Genomic DNA, 17,817 nt, shown 5'->3' with positions numbered 1-17,817 from the left:
CGCTTTTCTTCGGAACAAACAAATTTGAATTTCCAAGGAAACAAAATATAATTGTCGTAGCCTTCCTTTCGTAATAACAAATTTTTACATTTTTAAATAAACTTAACAACAAAAAAAAGTTATACGGTTCGTATTTTTTTCCTAGCAACAAATTTCGAGTTTAAAAAAAAAAATATCGAATTATCGCCACTGCTCTTCGTAACAACCGAATTTTGATTTTCTCAAATGTAATAAATAAATAAAATAGCAAAAAAAAAGAATAATCGTCTTAGCTTTTCTTTCGTAAATCACCAAATTTTGAATGTCGACCAAAATAAGTTACTTGCCTTTACGTTCTTTCGTAACACAATAATGAATTAAAAAAAAAATAAAATTAACTGTTTCGCTTTCTTCGTAATACCAATAATACCATTTCACCAAAAACAAATTAACAACCAAAAAAATTATAACTGGTTTCGTATTTCTTTCTGAACAAACAATTTTGAATTTATCAATAGCATCGATTTATCGGATATTGATTATTGATGTCACAATCGATCGATCATTTATCATTTGCAGCCGGTAAGTGAACTGTCGGTAACTATTGTTACCCGCCGGGCAATACGCGGGACAAAGCTCGAGGTATGGATCCTAGTTACGCTCGTAGATGGCCCTGGGTTCGCGCCAATTTTATTCGGCATGCAATCTCAAACTTTGGTCAATTAAATTGACACTGTACACAACATTCCTTACAACGGATTAAATATTTTTGGCACCGAATACCTGGCTGACGTCACCCCGAAGCCGGAATTCAACAACGCAATTGCTGAATTTCGGTAAAATTCTACCTTTTGACTTATTTACAAAATTCGTAATTATCTGATTTTTCGATAACAATAAAAAAAAATAATTAATTAATTACAAATCATAACTCTCTACTTAATCGTGGACCGCGGTGAAGTCACCCAGGTGTATAATAACTGCGACCGCACTTACCCCAGTCCAATCGACTTCTCAGTAAAGGTGTGAATCCAGGCAGAAGGTCACGACGTTGCTGACGGCGGCAGAGGTTCTCGGCGATGGCCTCCCGGAATTGCCGTTGTTGAAATGACCAAAACGTGTGTCGAATTCTCGACTTTTGTCGGTTGACAATTACAATAATTCCCGAGAGAATTTCTAGCTTCGACTCGATCAACTCACACAATTAACAAAATCGTCAATTCAATCAGTTCACCAAGGAGCGGCTGAATTTTGTACAAAAAAAGTACTTAATCGTTTAATTTTATTTCGGATCGTGATAACAAATTGACAGCGTTTCGACAGTGGATTTTTTTCGGGGTCCGGATCAGAATTGCTGGCTTTTCCGTTTTTTCCAGCAACATGTGGTGGTTTCGCTAGCGCAGCTACAAAGCTGCGCGTCCAATCAGCCGTTGTGGGATAAGTTTCCATAGTCGATGGTTGGTCGATTCCCAATTCAGTGTGCCAGTGCTTCCTCGTATTATTATTCGTCAATTCCGATTCGATTCCGGTTTCGGGTTTCCCTCGTTGATCGTTGTCGCTTCCAGATGTCTCCTCGGTCGTTGATTGCGAACTGAACTGCCGGTTCGCCAGGTCGCTTTTGTCATTCGCTCTCTCTATCACACACATTCTTAATTACAAGTAAATTCGTTTCGGACGCATCCATCCATACTCATTTTGATAATTTGGCGCGGTTCGGCTTAATTTTTAATTACCTCGTGCTTCACATTCTGACCGGAAACCACTTGGGGCGACACAGGCGCGTCGAATCTCAACAGTCCATTAGCATAGCCAACTTTATAGACTAATTAATACGTAAAAAAAAATAATCTCTATTATTAAATATCGATGGGGAAAATTCCCACGTCACAATATATATATATATATATATATATATATATATATATATATATATATATATATATATATATATATATATATATACACTAGTCACAAAAATTAAGGGATATAAAAAAAATTCCAAATTTTTTGGTGATTTTCAGCGAGCTGTAACTCCGAGGAAAATGATCGCACAGAAAAAAAAAAAAGCAAATTGTAGCTCCAAGTGTCTAGTTTTTAGATATGATCATGAAAATTTTTGTCATCGTCAGGTCTGGAGAAATCCTAAGAAAACTACTGAAAAAAATTTTTCGAAATTTTTTTCGTCTTAAAAAAGGTCTACGGGCTTCAAAAAATTTTTTCGATTGTTTCGTTTAAAAGCTCTTTTAGTAAATTTAATACCCTTTAATTTGACGTAATCAAAAGCCTGTACGATAATTTGCCGCGGAGTTATCGTCAATCAAAGCAAAAAGTTTTTTTGACTTTGGAAATCAATAACTCTGGAAATAATGACCGTATAGGAAATCGAAGGAGGGTTTTGAAAACTACACAATATTCTCTATAAGAAAACGTAAACCGCTTTTGAAGAAAAAATTTTTTTGAATTGAAAACTCGGACTGAAAAAAGACAAAAATTCGCATAATTAAGGATATTTGGATAACTTGGTATAACTTTGGATAAAATGGATGAACGAAGGATATCGTTGGTAATTTTTAACTTCAAAGTGTCCCCTAAAATCCCTAAGAAATTCAAAGCGCTGCGATTTTTTGTTTCATAGTGCCCAGAAGCTTCAAATTCTGTGTTTTCGCAAAAATCACCATTATGAGCAATTTTGTGATTTTTATTCATTTTTCCATTGAAAAAAATTTTTTTTTTTCAAAATTCTTTATTTTTTCGATCAAAGAGATTGATTTTTCAAGAAATTTGAAAAAAAAAAATTTCAATTTTTTCGAAAATTTTTTTCGAAATTTTTTTTATCAAAAATTTTTTTTTTTAATTTTTTTTTTTTTATCGTCTTCAGAATGCTTCACTATTGTCAAAAAAAATTAACTCAATTTTTTCTGTCCGCTACAACTGCCTTAGTTTTAAATCTCATTTTAAAAATTCAATAAAAACAAATGGATATACCCCCCGCGGAGTTCGGCTTTTCCTTACACAAAATTTGAATTTTACGTTTTCTTTTTAGCCTAAATTACTTACGTGAATTTTATGTAAGCTTTTCTTTGATAAGCACCTTTTGATATGCCTCGTCGACATTTAGCTGCCACAGATGTGGCTCGCATTGTTACCCTCCTTCAAGAGGGCTACAGTCAGGTGGAAGTAGCAGCTTCTATGGGAGTGAGCCAGTCCGTTATCAGTCGGGCCTATGCCCGATTTAACGCGACTCAAAGTTACGATCGTCGTCCGGGTCAAGGTAGACTACGAATCACTACCGAGCGTGATGATCGAGCTATCATTCGAGAAGCTCGTCGAAACCCTACTGCGCATGCCCACACGATCGCTCATCAATTTCGCAATCGTCGACAACGTCCTCCCCAACAACACATATCGGCATCGACGGTTCGAAATCGCTTTCGAGAGCAAGGACTACGCGCTAGACGCGCAAATCGCGTGCCTATGCTCACTCCACGACATCGCCGAGCCCGATTGGCCTATGCTCATGATCATCACCATTGGGGTCGTAGACAGAGGACCAGTGTATTATGGACTGACGAATCTCGATTTTGTCTTCATGGCAGCGATAGACGATCTCTCGTTTGGCGCCGTCGTGGAGAACGAGATCGGGATGGTTTTACGAGACCAGTTACAGCTTTCAATGGTGGATCAGTCATGGTGTGAGCAGGCGTGTCCTTCAATACCAGAACCCCGTTGGTCATCGTTCGTGGGACGTTGACTGCCGATAGGTACGTCGACGAAATTCTGGAGCCACACGTCCTGCCTATGCGCACACGCATGGGGGCAAGACGGTTCATTTTGATGCAGGATAATGCTCGTCCTCACACTGCAGTTCGTACGCGAACTTTTCTCCGCGCCAACATCGTAACAACGCTTAATCATCCAGCGATGAGTCCTGATTTGAACCCAATTGAGCATGTTTGGGACATGCTAGGGCGTCGATTGCGGCGAGACTATCCGCAACTGCACAATCTTCATCAGTTGACTCAAGCGTTGTTACGTTGTTGGCAAGGAATTTCGCAACGTGATATTCGACGATGCATCAACATGCAAGAGCGTTTACGAGCTGTGATTCGGAACAGAGGTGGCAATACACGGTACTGAGCAGTTACTGCCGTGCGTACAGAGGTCATTCGGCAGCTGCAAACAGACAAACACGCCGACAAAGACACACACACACACACACACACACGTGTGTGTGAGAAGCGTAAATCCGACCGAGCAACCTCCACGTGGTACGCTTTGGGTAACGCTAATGCCGGCGGTAAAACAACAGTCGAAAAAATTGAGAAAATTTCGAAAAAATTTTCGAAAAAATTGAAATTTTTTTTTTTCAAATTTCTTGAAAAATCAATCTCTTTGATCGAAAAATAAAGAATTTTGAAAAAAAAATTTTTTTCAATGGAAAAATGAATAAAAATCACAAAATTGCTCATAATGGTGATTTTTGCGAAAACACAGAATTTGAAGCTTCTGGGCACTATGAACAAAAAATCGCAGCGCTTTGAATTTCTTAGGGATTTTAGGGGACACTTTGAAGTTAAAAATTACCAACGATATCCTTCGTTCATCCATTTTATCCAAAGTTATACCAAGTTATCCAAATATCCTTAATTATGCGAATTTTTGTCTTTTTTCAGTCGAGTTTTCAATTCAAAAAAATTTTTCTTCAAAAGCGGTTTACGTTTTCTTATAGAGAATATTGTGTAGTTTTCAAAACCCTCCTTCGATTTCCTATACGGTCATTATTTCCAGAGTTATTGATTTCCAAAGTCAAAAAAACTTTTTTGCTTTGATTGACGATAACTCCGCGGCAAATTATCGTACAGGCTTTTTGATAACGTCAAATTGAAGGGTATTAAATTTACTAAAAGAGCTTTTAAACGAAACAATCGAAAAATTTTTTTGAAGCCCGTAGACCTTTTTAAGACGAAAAAAATTTCGAAAAATTTTTTTCAGTAGTTTTCTTAGGATTTCTCCAGACCTGACGATGACAAAAATTTTGATGATCATATCTAAAAACTAGACACTTGGAGCTACAATTTGCTTTTTTTTTTTTTTTTTTCTGTGCGATCATTTTCCTCGGAGTTACAGCTCGCTGAAAATCACCAAAAAATTTGGAATTTTTTTTATATCCCTTAATTTATGTGACTAGTGTATATAAATCAATTGCTGTGCGTTAGTCTCGCTAAAACTCAAAAACGGCTAGACCGATTTTCAAAATTTTTTTTTGTTTTGTTAGTTATAGTTCAGGGATGGTTTAGAAAAAAAAATTTTGGAATTTTGGAATTGAAAAAAATTTCAGCTTAAAAAATAAATAATTGTTAATTTTGTATCGAAATCGCTATTGTTACGCTTGAGCCTCAAGGTTGCAAGAGTATACAAAATTGTCCAATATGCAGGAAGATACGTACAAGTATACTTTGGGTATCTTTATATATATATAAATGCTAACCGTAAGATGGAGGTGTGGCTTAATGTATATAGAATAAGCGAAAGTAAAAAATTTAGTATTGACCGGATAGCTCAAATGGTAGAGTAGCCGACATGTCATCGGAAGGTTCTGGGTTCGAATCCCAGTCTGAACTATTCGAATTTTTTCTCGCATATTCTATCCACTCACATTAAGAAGTGCCTCTCCCTAATCCTTTCTCAAATTCGAAAATAATGCTGTGAAGCGGGAAAGAATAGGACTTACGGATAATCATTACATTAAGAAGTGCCTCTCCCTAATCCTTTCTCAAACCTTTCTCACAAAAATATCCTGTTACGTGAATGTTGGAACGCTTCATGTAATGATTATCCGTAACTCCTATTCTTTCCCGCTTCACAGCATTATTTTCGAATTTGAAAAAATGTGAAAATAATTAGCCATATATAATAGCTAAATTTATCAAGGATAAAGGGGGAAGAGGAGGACCTTTACTCAGTAGGAATTTTCGGTAACTGAAAAAGTAATTCGGACAGCCCAGACCGGGAATCGAACCCGGATTGTTTGGTTACGCGCCAAAGGCTCTATAATTTGTTATACATTTATTATATAAATAAAACACATAAGACATATTAAAATGACCAACAAGTTTCATTTAATAACTTAATACCAACTTAACCGTCTACAATACGACCAGTATTAATTGTTGACAAAAATAAATTAGAGTTTACAGGTTAAAAATCACAAATCAAAATTTGTAAAAAAAAAATTTTTGTAGGTGATACGAAGTTCACCGGGTCAGCTAATATATATATATATATATATATATATATATATATATATATATATATATATATATATATATATATATATATATAACGCTCCACTGTAGAGGAACATAATAAAGCATATGAGATCAGTTTAAGTTACGTTTTGGTTTCGATTCCAGCTGAAGTCAGTTGAACAAGTTGACATGGAATGCCAAATATATAGATTATTTTTATTTTCACTGTTATCTATATGAATTAAAAATAGAAGGAACAAAAAATTTTACAAATTCTTAACGTCCTTACTACCCTCTGGGGCTGAAATTTTGCAAATTCTGATTGTGGACGACCGTAATTTAACAAATATAAAATTTTTTTCTAAATTTGAAATCTGTGGAAGTTTTAGTTTAAATTTTTATTTTTTTTTTTCGCACCTCCGTAAACGATTTTCGGATTTAAACTTCATTTAATCCATTTTTGTTTGCTCTCAACAAAGCCCAATACTTTCTCTTTAAATTTCATGCTTAGAAGACTGAAAATTCAAAATTTAGTTTTTTATGATTTTTTCTAACCATTGACGCCTACGCTATACAATTTGGAGATTCAACACTGATAAAAAAGTAACCTATCCATCAGGTTAATGTCTTTCCTACATGAATACAAAATTTCAATTTAATCGAGCGTATAGCTTTATATTTCAACGAAACAATCGTAAAAAAATTGAAACGGAATTAAATCGTTCCTCGTTTTTCTCGGTCAACACATTTATTTATTCAGGGTGCCACTGGATTTTTATACACAGTATCCAGAAACTGAACCACAGCCTGGAGTAGTTCTACAAGGTCGTGAGAGATCGCTAGGAGAAAAACAGAAATCATCGAATAAAATTCATACAATTTGAATCGATTCAGACCGGTTAATTTTGGGGAATCTCAAAAAAACAAAACAAAATTTTTTTCTGACGTTCTTTTTTTAGAATAACTTATGAACGGGTCTACCAATACATCCTGAAAACGAATCAGCTCTTAACATAAAAAACCCACATTGATTGCTGCTAGTGTGCGCGCGCGCGTGTGCGTGTATGAAGCGTAAGTCCGACCAACCTCTACGTAGTTCGCTTTGGCTAACGCTAATACCGGTGGTGAGACAGCAGTCCACAACAATCGAGAAAATTGTCGGAAAAAATTGAATTTTTTTTTATTTTTAAATTAAACATCCATTTTATCCAAAGTTATGCCCAGTTATCCAAATATCCTTAATCATGCGAAATTTTGTCTTCTTTTCAGTCAAATTTTTCAATAAAAAAATAACTTTTTCGACATAAGCTATTGAAATTATCTTGTAGAAAATATCGTGGAGTTTTTAAAACCCCCTTTTGATTCTTTATACGATCATTATTTCCAGAATTATCGATTGTCAAAGTTAAGAAGTACTTTTTTGCTTTGACTGACGATAACTCCGCGGCAAATCTTGTCCATGGTTTTTGATTACGTCAAATTAAAGGCCATTAAATTTTCGGAAAGATGCTCGTCTCAGAGCTAAGCGATATAATGCTTGTCATGCTTGCTTGGAACTGGTGAGGCCTGAACTCGAGTCCCAGTCTGAGCTGAAAATTAATTTTCAGTGAACATCGTTGCTCGTAACTCACGCCGGGCTGTACCGTAACTTTAATTAACCGTAACTTCCTGTTCTTTCCCGCTTCACAGCATTATTTCGATTTGTAAAAATGCTTACTATAAGATGGACGGTATGGCTTAATTTATATAGAATAAGCGAAAGAGAAATTTAGTATAGACCGGATAGCTCAAATGGTAGAGTAGCAGACATGTCTTCAAAAGGTTCTGGATTCGAATTCCAGTCCAAGCTATCTGAATTTTTTTCTTTCTTATACTATACACTTACATTAAAAAAATCCTCTCCATATTCCTTTCTCAATTTTTTCCTACCAACTATCTTATTAAGCAAATGTGGAACGCTTCACCTAACTTACTATTCTTTCCCACTTCACAGTATATTTCGATTAGTAAGAATGTGGTACGCTGCACGATTTTGCGTGTTCCAAAGAGCCTTTGGCGCGTAACCAAATGATCCGGGTTCGAGTCCCGGTCTGGGCTGTCCGAATAATTTTTTGTTGCTGAAAAATTCCTATTGAGCAAAGGTCCCCCCTTTTCCCTTTATCCTTTATTTCCCCAGTTCCCAAATTTGTCTTTAATCACCAATTTAGCTATGAATTTTGGCCTAAAATTATATTACTTGTAGAAATGAAACTTTATTGTTACTGTTGTGACTTTAGCAACCTGCTATTTAATTTCGTATATTGGTCGACAAAACCCCTGTGGAGACGGGTTACAAGATATAAAGAAAGATTGAAATTTATCATACAAAAGAAAATGAGTGATTCTAATTAGGGGGAGCCTGCACAGCAGGGTCTTACCCTATTCCAAGTGAATAAATATAAACTGAAAAAAAAAAAAAGTAAATGAATAATAAAGACTAAATCACTGATTGGCTGTATTTAAGGAGGACGATTATTGAGGGTATCTCAATGAATCATAGTTGTCATCTGGTTGAACCGGTTCAAGTTGGTATGAGAACCTTGGAGGACTCGTGTGGTCAGGCCCTTCATCGCGTTGTCGCTCAGACCTAGGCTGCTCAGGCTGTTATAAGATTTCCCGGACCAATCCCCTCGCCAGGAAATCGTTATGGAGGAAACCTCTACGCCTGACACTGGAACAATTACCTGAAACATTGTATTTACTTGAAACATTTTCAGATTGTTCGCGTACTTTTTACGCTTATCATCATGGCACTTATCTAGACTGTTATGCGCATTGACAATCTGCCCGTCCAGTATGGTGACTTTGTTGCCTTTTTTCGCGATGATGTCTGGCTGTCTTGGACCGCTAATTGTGGTGTATCTTTCTTCCATTCTGACTTCATAGCCGATCTTGATCAACTTCTCAAAGACCGTCCTTGTTATTGCATTGTGTCGTTCGTACCTACCCCCATGCGTTCGACGACACTGTTGTAGTATACGAGCAGTTGTTTCCGGAACATTGCAACCCATGCGACATTCGCTTGGATGCGTATTTCTCCTAAGGTCTCTTGTTCTTCGCATTCTTGAGGGTAGGGCATTAATTCGTAGGCAGACGAACTGGACCCAGTCCTTAAGCAGCACAGCGCTACTCCCGTATATGCCACCTACGGTTATTTTTTGAGAAGTATATCTCAGAGTAACGGACAATAAGGGATAGAAACCCATAGCAACCCAAACTTCCCGAATTTAAAAAAATTTTCAATTTTTTTTAGCGGGAAGTTAAAAAGTCAAAAAATGCAAAACTGAAAAAGTTATATGGTGTTAAAGTGGAGGGGTGGGGGGGTACAAAAAAATGGCGTACTAATCGTGTCATGATTGCAAGCTTCCTAATGATCTGAAACAAAAAGAATAAAAAAGATTATTAATTTAAATAAATGTTAAAGTTATTCGATTATTTTGTTTGAGCGCAGTATGTCGCAGAGTTAAGTTATTTCGAGAAAAGCTATGTTACTGCTATGTAATAAAAATTGAAAAAATTGACAAATATTTACTAACTTCAGCATTATAAGTATTCATGTCTATTTTAGTAAATCATTCCAATACATATTCATCGATATATAATGCTTATGAGCATACAAATTTAATTATTTTATTTTTTTTTATAGAAAACAAAATATGCTCAATTAGTCGATAATATCAGAATTATTTGAAGGTCATACAAATACAACATCTTAAATAAGCATCAAACAAATTCATTTTTAAAATTAGTTTTCTTTTATAATTCATTTTTTACAAATCACGTTCAGAAATAACAGTGGCGACCGCAGCAGCACTAGGCGTAATTTACTTAGAGCGAGAATTGTTAATGGTTAACAAATCATTGTTTAAATGAAATAAATGAGTCGATTCAGTTGTAAAAACCGAAATGAAGTAGCATTTGATTCAAAGCAATATATATTTGGATGGAAGAAATTTTGTAATTAAATGTAAATTTTCGATTTATTTCAAATATATTTGCGCATTAGAGCCAAACAAACTGTTTTCTTAGTGTACATTATCACTGCCATAAATAACGTAGTTGTGCCTAAAAAATTGTGTCAAATTCTCTAACTATCATCAAAATCGATGTATTTGATCAATCGAAATCACAGTTAAAAATTTTCGAAAAAGTTTGTTTTCAACTCAGACTACCACTAAATTTTTAAGCTTGTTAAAATATAGAAGTTGCGTTTTTAAGCTTAAAATTATTAGAAGTTAGGAAGAGATCGTTTTTCGTGCACCTTAAACTCATACAAAGCGAAAAGCTCAAGGGATGGCCTACAGGATCAACCGTTTGCCAGTACTTCATTTTTATTCATCATTGATTTATTTTATTTTTTTCAGTCTGTTATTTTGTTTTTATGACTATTTTGGAATAAGACACTTAAACATAGCCAATCATAAGTGTATAAAAATTTGTAAACTATTTTGACCGACAGTAAAATAATGACAACTTGCCGAGGGATTTTACAAATAAACACAAATGTTTGAACTTCTCTAAAAGTTAACATAGATATCCTTTAATTTTTCATCCTATATTCAACAACAATTTCTCAACAGACTGACTTATTTGGATTCGAGTTATTGGATGGCCATCTGTATTTACACATTGATCTTGGAAGTGGATATCTAAAGAAAAAAGTATCTAAATATCGAATTGATAACAGCACTTGGCATGATATTGCACTAAGCCGTATTGACCGCCGTGGAAAAATTACTGTTGATGAAGAACTGAGCGAGTTTGAAACAATTGGTAAGTTTCAATAATGATTCTCTTATCATTAAATACGAAGTAACAAATAAGATTCTAGTTTATAACAATTACAAGTATATAATTAACTCTATAATTGTTAACTCTTTTTCAGTGAAGTTCGTACTTTAACTGTTGGAGTATTTCCATTTAGCATTAATTGTTTAAAAATTAATTGAAACAATTGTTTTGTTTTATGACAACAATGATTACACCGGCACACAAAAAAAAGTTATCTGTACATTACACTGGACCCACCTACGAACATGTGTCTCATCCCGCTAAATCCGAATTTGAAGTCCGTTTGGCCCGGTCACCCTCCAGCTTTGAGTAAAATGCAAAAAACCTCAAAAAAAGTATCAAAATTGCGAAAAACTGCAGTCATAATGATGAAAAAATTTCTTGTGAACCTGGATTAAGCATGATTTTAGTGTATATCAATTTACTGAATCTAAATGTGAACGTAAATTAGTCCTTTGAGCTTTCAAAATTTGAAGAAATTCCTAAAAACCCCCGAAAATTGCTATACATCATGAAAAATCGAAATTATCGAGATGAAAAGAATTTTTTGGGCTTAGATTAATTACAATTTTCATGTCAATCGTTTAGCTGAATTCAATTTACAATCTTCTTCCGTTAACATTTTGAAATCTCAAAAAATTTCAAAAAACCAAAATCATTGGGAGAATTGCTGGTATAAATATGAAAAAAAATCTGTTAAACACGATTGTTGATATCTTGGGTGCATTTTAATAAATAAAATGTAATCTTAGAATTGAAAAGTTGATAAAATTTTAAAATCTTTTGAAAATCGGGTGTAAAGAAAAGGTACGGAACCATATGTTCGAATTTCAGACTGTCGTTTGTTTGCATTGAACGGTTTTATCGTCAAATGACCAATGCAGTGGGTTCTTTTCACGTTTTCTGTTTTCTTCGGGTATTTCTCTTCTTAGTATCCAGCAAAAATCTGCCATCACGTCTCACCTCCTGACTTAAATTAGTCGTAGCGATCCTACTCCAAAAAAAAAATGACTCGATACAAAGAAAAATAAATGACATATCTTAAATTAGCAGTTCACTTATCCTAAACCTGAAATATAACGCTAAAATATTTTTTTTTATACTTAATACAAGATTGAGAAGTCATTTAAAATGCTTCTCGAAATAAAACTAATAAATTTTTAGTTTGATTTTTGGCGCCATCACGACTTATGTCGGTTATAAAATTTTTAAATTGTAAAAAATCAAACTCTTTTGATCAAGTATGTTCTACTTGCTGAATCTGGTGTATTACATGGGCAATCAACTTATATCGTTACTGAAATAAAATAATGAAAATGAGCATGCAGATTATGTCAAACCGATTTGGGTAGCTGACGAAATGAATCTATAAAGATTTTCCATTTCGACCGTAAGGTGGTCCAGTTCTACCTCAAATATTGGCGCCGCAGCTTATTACTGAAATTGATCATCGAACCATTTGTCACAGTAATTTTTATTCCCTGTGTGCGTCCCTCCCTGCGCCTAGTTTTGGAGACAGATCCACACTCGGTGTATCTCCTAATTTTACTATTTTGTATTAATTTTATTCATTTATTTGTTGTATTTATCTATTATCATTTATATTTGAGAATTTATATATCATTATTATTAGTTCTTAAGTATTAATTTGACATTTGTTGCAGATATTTATATTAAACTGTCTATAATTTCATCATTTTATTTTTTATATATCCACTGCCGTAAGTCCTTGCCACATTGCATTGAATCATATTATAAGCTTGTTTCAGCATTCAAAAACCAAGGTCAAACGATAGGTATCGGGACAGATAACGAGCAAAATGCCACATCATAATATTGATTATTGGTAATAAATCATTGCCCTTACTGGCATGGATAGTGCCCTATAATATCGGTCGCGAGCAAAGGGACTAGTAATTTTGAGGAAATGGCTAGAGAGGCTCTCGTTATCGGGCACGAGACTTCGAACGGTTTACGGTGGTGAAAAATTAGTAGACACGCGGGAGCCTGCATAATGTAAGAAGTGGGGATCTAGCGCCTTGGTCCTTTTTTTGGTGGGTACTCATAAATTGAGATGAATTAATATCCGTACGCTGCATTGTCTTCTGGCTTAGATAATTTGTTCATTTGCCCATTTTTTTGTACATAATTTATTTTTGCATATAATTTGTTCCAAGTGACTTATTCTCAACGAGCCTCTCCCAGCGTCTATTCGTTGATTTCTATGACTCTAACACTTATCCCTCGCAGCGTCTCCACGTAACGGGCCCCCTTTGGCGTGTACCCGTATCAAAATTGTACGGATTACTCCGAAAAAAGAAGGTAGTGTGACGGAAATCGTCTAGCCTAACTAACGGCTAACCTGAACAACTTATAACAAACAAGATACCAAACTTGACCAAAACTCACTAATTACCTTGCACAGACTGATCGTATGCAAGAGATCGTTGACTTGGTTCACAGGAATAATAGCTCAGTGACTAAACGTAAGCCTAGATATTCTGCAGCTCATACATAACCCATACCAAAATTACACACTCACACTACTAATTGACTTTTATTTTAATTTAGAAATTATGATGAATTCTAACAAATTAATTTATGTTAAAAAAGTCAACGAAACATATTCAGTCATCAGTATATTAATTACACATCATTTATAAATTAATAAACTAGATCCAAATTAATTCTGAACTTAATATTCAACTCTGAAAATTGATTAATCACAAATCAATTCTTAATAAACTTTTATCGACATAAAGTTGACTATAAATTCTTGGACTTAATTATTTAATGAACTGAACGAAACTGACTCTAAAATTATAAACAAAAGGGCGCCACCAGGATTTTTAATCTCGGTTCGTGGAACCGGTCCAGAGCTGAGGATTCTTAATCTAGGGTAGAGAGAGTGGAGGAAGGTGCTGCTGAAAAAAAAATGTTTAATTTAACAATAATAACCGGTATTTATTTAACAACAAATGAAATAATAGCTCGTGCATTTGCACGTACACCACTCACTCGTACAACTCACTTAATACTATCATTATTACTACCGGAGGATTTCGGGCTAAAACCGGCGACTCCGACTTAGTGCTAGCCTTCTACTCGGAAAATCATCAAGAAGCAGAAAACGTCGCACCAAGATTTGATTACCCTACTCGGCAAACCATCAACAAGTAGAGGTCATCAAAAAAAGGTTCCTGATCCCACAGTACCCTCATATGGAGCGTCTATACTGTGGTTTCTAACTACGTCGCGCTGTCCACCGGACCCTCACGCTCTAGGTTTTTGATCCTCTCGATTCCTCTGCTCGGCAAACCATCAACAAGCAGAGTATCGCACACACGTTACCCACACTAATATTTTACACACATAACCCACGCATCACACACACACACGGACTCTACTTTACTTTTTATTTCTGGATTTACAAGATTACACCAAAATTGCAACGTCAACTTTACTAGAATAATTCAGTCATTAGCTCTCAACTAATATCTTACACAATTTCCTCTATTAATAATTTACTACCAAAATTTTCAGACTTAAAATCGACGCCTAAACTTATTTCCAAAATTCACACCAGTTTAAAACTCATCGCATTAACTAAATCCCAAGAATATACTTTATAAAATTTAACTAAGCCTTTTCGGACGTGATTCACACTGACAAATAGTTTTACATAGAATTTGATCGGAATAATGGTATTAAATTTTTCTTATTATAATTTTCCCGGGCTTCTTTATCAATATCATCTTCAACCGCGTGGAATTTTTGACTAGGTTATTATTGTTATGTTTCTTGTCGACTAGATACTTAATTAACAATAATTTATCTCGATGTAAAAATAAATTCCAAAAATCATCCACGGGTACTTCCAATTTAATTTCGTTGCAATTTCTCAATACTTAATTTTCCAGTAAACAAAATATTTTTAGACAAATAATATAATTAATTTTCAATACAATTTATATTAATAAATGATAATTCAATTGTCTTAGATTATACTAACGTCCAGTTGTTAATTTTATAATTTACTGCGTGATAAAATTCATAAGGAATTTACGCTCTCAAAATTGGATCTCGTTGTTCGTCACTCCTGCAAGTTTTGACCTCGGATGCCGAATACTTTGTCGTGTCGACTGGAACCTTCTCGATGTTCCGAATTTAATTACTAATTTTTTTTAATAAAAACCAATCTAAGATGTTAACAATTATTAACCAACTGCATTAATAAATTAATCTTTCACGACTTGCAAACCCAAGAGGTCTAGAACATTCCTCGGGTATAAAATCCCCAAGAAGAATGCTCAAACTGTTAACGAACCAAATCAATTAAATTAATTAATTATTATTAAGCCAGATATTATAAGACAATTGAATTACCATAATTTGGTCAATATTTGAGACATAGTGAAATTACTGAGCCGAGTATAAACCCCAAGGCTCAACGAAGAGACAAAATTTCCATACCTTGATAATTTTTAATATAGAGAACTCTGGTATAGAGTTTAACTTCCTCCTCGGTTGGTCAGCAGACAACGTCACTCGTTCGTAAACTTCACTACTTCTGTCGACACTCCTCGTGGCTCGTTTATATAAAGGCCCCAAAAATACCCCCTCCCACTTAATACTAGTCGGGTCCCGAAGACCGAGACGCGCTAATGCTGCGTCGAATTATGACCACGTGTGATCGGTTTTGCCGATCAAGGGTAAATTACCCTGTTACAAGATATTAAATAAATTAATTTGATTAATTTTAGTTAATTAAACCTTCTCACTACGAGTGTTAAGAATTATTCTTGACCTCAACGTCGACTGAATGACTATCGCGTATAAATTCTTATGAAAATCATTCAGTCCAAACAAATCAATATTAATATATTATTGATGAAATAAATAAATAACTAACTCTTGTCGATTCAATAACAAAATAAGATCAGAAGAGGAGAAGTAAACCGAGTATTAGGTAGACCGCAGTCCACTTCTTTCCCACAGAGTAATTATTGATACCTTGACGTGATTCTGACGATCTAACTCACTGCTTGAGGTTGGAGTTCTAGTAGTTGTTGGCTTTCTTCGTTTCGTTACTACTCCGGGGATCGGTCCTTTGTTAATTTTCGTGGCACTCTGTCTGGCAGTCACACACTTCTTCCTGCTTGCACTGCACGGATCACCTGTAATAACCCAAAACTACAACTTCCAACTTTCTGTTTAGGCCCGAAGATCGAGACGCGCCAGTGCTGTGTCGAACAAATATTGATATCCGGTGACTTATAAATTCAGGGCAATTTTACCCTGTTACAACTTGATTTGGCTCACAAACGATACCAAATCAAATCCCGTAGTTTTAAATGACGTAATTATGTCATCATAGTTGAATTATATAAAATTTATAAATCATTTCTTAGAAAATAGAAATACATAAAATTCTAAACTAAAATGCAATGCTATTTGTTCACTGTATTCTTTTTCAATTACATTTTAATTCATATAAATTTCTCAAATAAAATCAGTAATTAATTAGTTACGTAACAAAATATTCATAGCAGTAAAATTTATAATTTTTACTGGCCTAATAGAATGGTTAATAATTAGAATAAAACTTTTGTCAATAAGTTATGAGCAGGGCCACAAAGTTGGTGTGTTCAGGTTAGCGGTAATTTTCCGATTCGGTAAAATTACCACTCAGATAACTTTAGTACGTAAGCAATTTCAGACTTGACATGGTCTACTCTATCCTTAATAATATTGTATACATGTTCTTTTTCTTCTTGGTTTAAGTAGTCTAGCTGTAAACTGGATCTTCACTAATGTCGTTATCAGATTCAGGGTCGAAAAAGTCTTCAGAACTTCTATGGAACTCAAATGGAATGAGTTCACGGGCGGGAATTTCTAATTGTATGTCATTTTCGTACCCGTTCGCTGTAAGGACATAACATGTACCTTTTCTATTTGTCACTACACAATTTCCATAAAGATATTTTCTGGCATATCCAGTAAGGGTAAGTATCCTGTTTGTAAGTCGGTATTTTGAAGGTTGATTTATACTACGGTGCGCATTCTTGCAGGTAGAAGAAAAACAGAGCTTCCCTTTTTCCATCTGGGAGAAATCACTGTTGGAGTATTGTAAGGGTTGCCATCAGAATCTTTAAATGGTATGGGGTTTATTAGTTTAGAGTCAGCGACAATTGTATAATGGTGAAATGATATTTCTACCTTTTCATTAAGCAAGAAGTCGATCCTGATTATACCGTCTGTTGAGAAAGAGAGTGGATTCTCTAAAATATGAAATGTTTCAGGATTTTCAAAAAATGTAATTTCTGTAGTCGCAAGTGTATCTAATTTTTCCGTGGTAACGCCTTTTATTGATACTGAATCATATCGATTTATAACAGTGTGGAGTGCAAGAGAATCTTGTCTCGTAAGGTTTATATCAGCTCCCGTGTCGACTAAAAATCGACCTTTACCGTTTTTAGTAGATTTCATAGAAATCTAACTATTGCAGCGGTTCTCGTGTCGGATTTTACAAAAAATTTTCATGAATCCTTACTCAGCTCGCCGAGCTGAATCAGAAAAAAATACAATTGGTTAAAAAGTTTATATGTTTATGTATTTATTGTTATTAAACGCAATATACATATTCTACCGACAATTACTAAGCTTAAGTTCTAAAATGAGCCGAATCGATAGGTTAGTCTAGAAATAGGAGCCGATTGAAAATTTCAAAAAATTCCTAAAAATTTGATTTTTTTCGGTT

General features: G+C 34.7%; 1 protein-coding gene and 1 long non-coding RNA gene across 2 annotated transcripts in view; one reads left to right on the top strand and one right to left on the bottom strand.

The window, feature by feature from the left end:
* LOC141526874 (neurexin 1-like) overlaps positions 1 to 17,817 on the top strand; it is a 703,605-nt gene that overhangs the window by 208,599 nt on the left and 477,189 nt on the right. Inside the window, exon 7 of the mRNA XM_074242012.1 lies at positions 10,847 to 11,039. Within this exon, the coding sequence (XP_074098113.1) occupies positions 10,847 to 11,039 (193 nt within the window). The remainder of the gene's footprint in view (positions 1 to 10,846; positions 11,040 to 17,817) is intronic.
* The window catches only part of LOC141526878 (uncharacterized), a 254,810-nt gene that overhangs the window by 125,868 nt on the left and 111,125 nt on the right, over positions 1 to 17,817 (bottom strand). The gene's annotated exons all lie outside the window — the stretch shown is intronic.

Source organism: Cotesia typhae, unplaced genomic scaffold, assembly GCF_013202065.1.
Source record: "Cotesia typhae breed Kobodo isofemale line unplaced genomic scaffold, CoteBio_Ctyphae contig_37, whole genome shotgun sequence".
Classification (NCBI taxonomy): domain Eukaryota; kingdom Metazoa; phylum Arthropoda; class Insecta; order Hymenoptera; family Braconidae; genus Cotesia; species Cotesia typhae.
The sequence above is the reverse complement of the archived record's forward strand: the minus strand, read 5'-3'. Positions and strand labels throughout refer to the sequence as shown.